Source organism: Rhizopus microsporus (assembly GCF_002708625.1).
Source record: "Rhizopus microsporus ATCC 52813 unplaced genomic scaffold scaffold_5, whole genome shotgun sequence".
In the NCBI taxonomy this organism is placed as follows: Eukaryota; Fungi; Mucoromycota; class Mucoromycetes; order Mucorales; family Rhizopodaceae; genus Rhizopus; species Rhizopus microsporus.
The window spans coordinates 1,196,177-1,200,911 of NW_019671920.1; the positions used below are offsets into that span (position 1 = coordinate 1,196,177).

General features: G+C 36.4%; 1 protein-coding gene across 1 annotated transcript; it reads left to right on the plus strand.

Moving 5' to 3' along the window:
• The first annotated feature begins 3,556 nt into the window (after window positions 1–3,556).
• Window positions 3,557–4,721, plus strand: RHIMIDRAFT_278877 (UAA transporter). The gene is made up of 2 exons (XM_023612794.1): window positions 3,557–4,494; window positions 4,549–4,721. Exons 1-2 carry the CDS (start codon window positions 3,576–3,578, stop codon window positions 4,677–4,679), a joined length of 1,050 nt encoding a protein of 349 aa, XP_023468062.1. The 5' UTR covers window positions 3,557–3,575; the 3' UTR covers window positions 4,680–4,721.
• The last annotated feature ends 14 nt before the right edge of the window (window positions 4,722–4,735 follow it).

The window sequence follows — 4,735 nt, forward strand, 5'->3', positions numbered from 1 at the left end:
CGTGTTGAGCATCATAGAAAGAGATTGCATAGAAATCCTTGAACACACAATCACCGCCTTGCTGAGTAAGTTTTAAAAAAAAACTTACATTGACCAAAGAGAACAGCAAAAAGAGTCACCAGAAGGAACCAAAAAGAGTAAAAAGAAAGAAAAAAAGTAGAAGGAGAAAAGAAAGAGAGAAAAAAAGAGGTGAGAGCAAATGTCTCTCTTTTTATACCTCTTTTTTTAGTTATGTGAAGTTGTTGTTTTCTGTCTTATCAATAAATAAGATTTTGCTCCTTACAAGAAAATAAGGTTTACACTCACATTTTTGTTTATTTCTAGAGTGTTTCATGGCTTTTAAAAGTTTGCCCTATCTTTTTATACTTTTTATATTCATTCAGACTATCATTTGAATATATACTTTAATGAAGCTATTCACCTCTATTTTTATATAGTAAAAAGACTAAAAGGCAATAAATTTCATGCATTCTTTGTTTATACCACGCGTCCTTGGGCTTTTTTCCTAGTGTTGGTCACACACACTTTTTGTGTTACTCTGCCAACTCTTTTTTTTTTCCCTTTGACTTTTTGCAAGTAAAAGCTAGATAAATACTATTTTTTAGTAGTTATTATATGAAGCACTAAGCTTGTATAAAGAAATGAAGCAAGTTATGCATAAGCAAAAGAACGCCTCCACCAAAAATGGTAATAGCAAATGATAGACGCGTTCGGAAACATGAAAAAAACAACAAACTTTATTTTGAACAAGTCTAGACGCAAGCATCAGAGAAAGGTCAGGGTATACGCTGTGCGTCCTCAAACAAGTCATAACAGATGAAGCAATGGTTTCTATATGCTCTAAATATTACAATACGCTTTGTAGACTGCAGTGCATCCGTTCTCGTACCTACTATCATGGTACCTCTAGGTCTATTAATAAGCATCTTGTTTATATACAGTTCATCGCATGGACCTCAAAAGAGACATATCAGTCTTTGACCTTTTGGAGGTTCATGTCGCCTAATGAGGTAGATTATCGCAATGACAGTATCCTGTTCATTCTCCTCTTCCTGGTATTCACGTTGTTTTGTGAGTGAGATGTATTACTCTGCAAGCACTAGCAGTGCTTGATCGCTGAAATTGGTGAAATGGCTCATTCTGTTTATTTCCAGGAATCCATGCTCACTAAACACAAGCGCAGTTCCATGTGAATTCCCTTATCTCTTTATGATTTCTTTATGACTTAAGATGTAGCAAAGAACTCTTTGTCAAACGCTTCCAGCTTCGCCAGAATAATTGGAGAACAAAAGACAGCTGAAAAAGTTACAAGGCAAGCGAGATCGCATACTTCGTCAATGCAAGCATTGTAGCATTTTGCCTATGCTGTTGCCGAGCATTGAAACACAAATAGATAATCTCCAAGACGAAATAGCTGAAATTGAGAGTCTCAAAGCAGAAAGAGTTTGGTTCGAACAAGGCGAGAAACCTCCCGGGTTTATTAAACACTTTATCAAAGTATGGGAATCGTAACGTCATATTTCTGTCCTGTATCATCCTGAGAGCAGTGATCTGTACCTCGATCAATCAAGCAGACAGGCCACCGCTGAATATATCTACACCTAGCTGTACTCACCTTATCCAGTGGATGAACTCTCTAAACCGAATTCTGATACACTTACCAGAGTCTTATGTCTACGGAAGATCAGCGCGAGGCTCTGTTTACCTCGATAGACATAGAAGAGATTATATTTTATGTAGTTTAATACTGAAACAGGTATATACAACTATATCAATGTAATATTGAAGCTATGGAGTAATCAAAGAAACATAAAGGTCGAATTCTTTTTGTTACATTGTATGTTGGTTCAAGACAAAGAAGATCAAGTTAATGTAACATATGCATTACTTTACAACAGTAAATGTTGTTAACATCTAGTGAATTATATTATATGGTGCGTCGTCAACTACTACAGACCAGAGATACCATGAATCGACGTTATGGGCTTAATACAAGGTATTATGTTAATATCTAAGATGACTTTGGCTTACGTACGAAATATATTTTGACTATATTGCATCAAAAGGTGTACTCTTCTTTGATATAAACGTAGAAATACAATTAATGATGCCACCTGAGGCCAAGAGACTTTGTTATGCAGATATTAGGATGTTGCACGGATAGATTCTTAGCTTCAAGAATTTTAGTATCCGTCCAACGTAAATAGTACCCCTGGTCAGAATCGTCAAAGAGGCTAGAAAGTAACGGCTCAACCTCATTGACATCCTCTTGCATAGTAGCCCTGAGCAGTTTCTGAATTAAATCACAAATAGCTTTGCCAAACTTCTGTTCTGCAGTTTGGGAGTATTACCTTTTTTGGATTTTACAGTACCCTTTTGCAGTGCCTTTAGTGTTACCCTGTAATAGTTGGAAGTCATATTTCTTTCAATCAAGTGGCTGTAAAAGCTCTTTTGTGCATGCTTTATTTTTAGTTTCCTTGATACTGTTTTCCACATCTTTGTCATACAGCAAGCAGTGGTAATAATATGTCCAATGATCAATTTGAACAATTGTTTACAAGAGAACAGCTCATTGAGGATATACTAAGTTTTAACAGATATATCCATGATTGGAGTAAAGTATGGCTTCCAATTAAACAGCTGCTGAAGTAGAAGGAAAAGATAAGGTGATAATCCATCCATCAACTTTCAATTGGGCTTTCCTTGCCGTTGTTTCCTGCCCAAGCTAAATGAAAAAAATAAGTTGACAGCGTTCAAAGGTGTAGAGAAATAGGAACTGAAAAAGGTTTTGCTGTATATTTATCTGAAAATGAAGTGTGGCACAAAAGAGCCTTTACAACCTTATCTTCTCCATCTATGTTGACAACTGCTTGATTCAGTGTTGTTTTGAGCTGTATCTTAGATGCATTCACCAATTTACCAAATCGTACTCTGCCCAAAACTATGCATCAATTAGATCAAATGGCCCATGTTGTACTAAAGGAACAAAGCATTACTGTCGACAGTTCGTCATATGTCGACTTTAATAAAAAGAATCGTGTGGTGCTTACACTTTCAGCCAATGGAATGAGGGAGCATTGAGGATGTCTATTAATGAGAAAAAGCGTAAAAACTTGCTATTGCTGAACGAGGTGATTTACATTCCATCGCTTCGTTATTGATGAAGATAACAGAGAGTTTGATGCCCCACTGTTTCTTCCTAGTCTTCTTTCTTTGCGGTCGCAAAAACAATCATGGCTATTACTCCAACAAAACGCACCCATTCTGATGTGTTATCCAATCACAGCAAACACACCTCTTCAAAGGTATCCATGCAAAGGATTATACAGAAATGGACGAGCATAACTTTAAATATATAAAGTGAATTGTTGAAAATAAATCACGGGCTTAGAAGGGATTTAATCATATCCTTTGTCTTAGTTTTGTCACAACTTTACTACTCTTTTGTGAACCATAGTAATTTTCATTTAATTATATAAGCAGTCTGCATCGTCCAATCAGATTTATACACCTTTACAATTAAATTTTAATTACCTTTACCTCCTTTTTTTTGGGTTTGTTCTTTCTCTTCCCACATGCTTCGTTTCGCATTCTGTGTCATTGGAATCTATACTTGCTTCTTGACTTGGGGCGTTGTTCAGGAACGTGTGAGCACAACACCTTATGGAGATACAGAACCACCGAAGAAGTTTAAGTACTTTATTGTTCTCAATTTAGTACAATCACTGATAGCAGCTATCGTTGCTTTTATTTATTTAAAAGTCTGTGGCAAAAGCTTAAACTTAAAAGATACACCATTCAGCCTTTACCTCAAATATGCTCAAGTCGCATTCTTCAATTGTATTGGTTCACCTTTTGGGTATGAAGCATTAAAGCATATAGACTATCCGACAATGATCCTTGGAAAATCATGCAAACTTGTTCCTGTGCTGTTCATGAATGTACTTGTCTATCGAAGAAAGTTTGACTGGCATAAATACCTATGCGTAACCTTGGTTACAATGGGTGTTTCCATGTTTATGCTGTACCACGAAACAAGCTCCTCCAAGAAAGCAGCTGCCACAAGTTCACTCTGGGGCTTATTCTTACTTTCAATGAACTTGGCTATTGATGGGTTAACAAATGCGACACAGGATCAGATATTTACAAAGTACAAGCACCTTGTCAGTGGACAGCATATGATGTTTTATATGAACATCATTGGCTCTGCCTTTTCTGCTGCCTACTTGATTTTCCATCCATTCAATAATGAATTACAACAAGCCTTGCTCTTTTTCCACCAACACCCTGCTGTTATTCGCGACGTACTCTTATTTGGCTTTTGTGGTGCGCTTGGTCAGTGCTTCATCTTTTATACCCTTCAGCACTATGGCAGCCTTCGCCTTGTAACGGTTACGGTCACTCGTAAACTATTTACGATGTTACTCAGCGTCTTTTGGTTCAATCATACGCTGACGTTTGGCCAATGGGCAGGTGTTGCGCTTGTTTTTACAGGTAATAAAAATAAAATAAAAAGTAGAAATGAACTTAACCCTGATTTATGTACAGCAATTGGCATTGAAGCGTATATTGGCAAACAGCAAAAACTACAAGTCAAAAAAACAATGAATGCGTCAGTAAAGGAACTTGATATCAAAAAGGCACTAAACAGCGAAAAACCTGCTCATAAGTTAGCATAAACCTATTTATTTATAGAAATCCATAGAAATAAACCTCTTTTTTTTTTTTTTTTTTT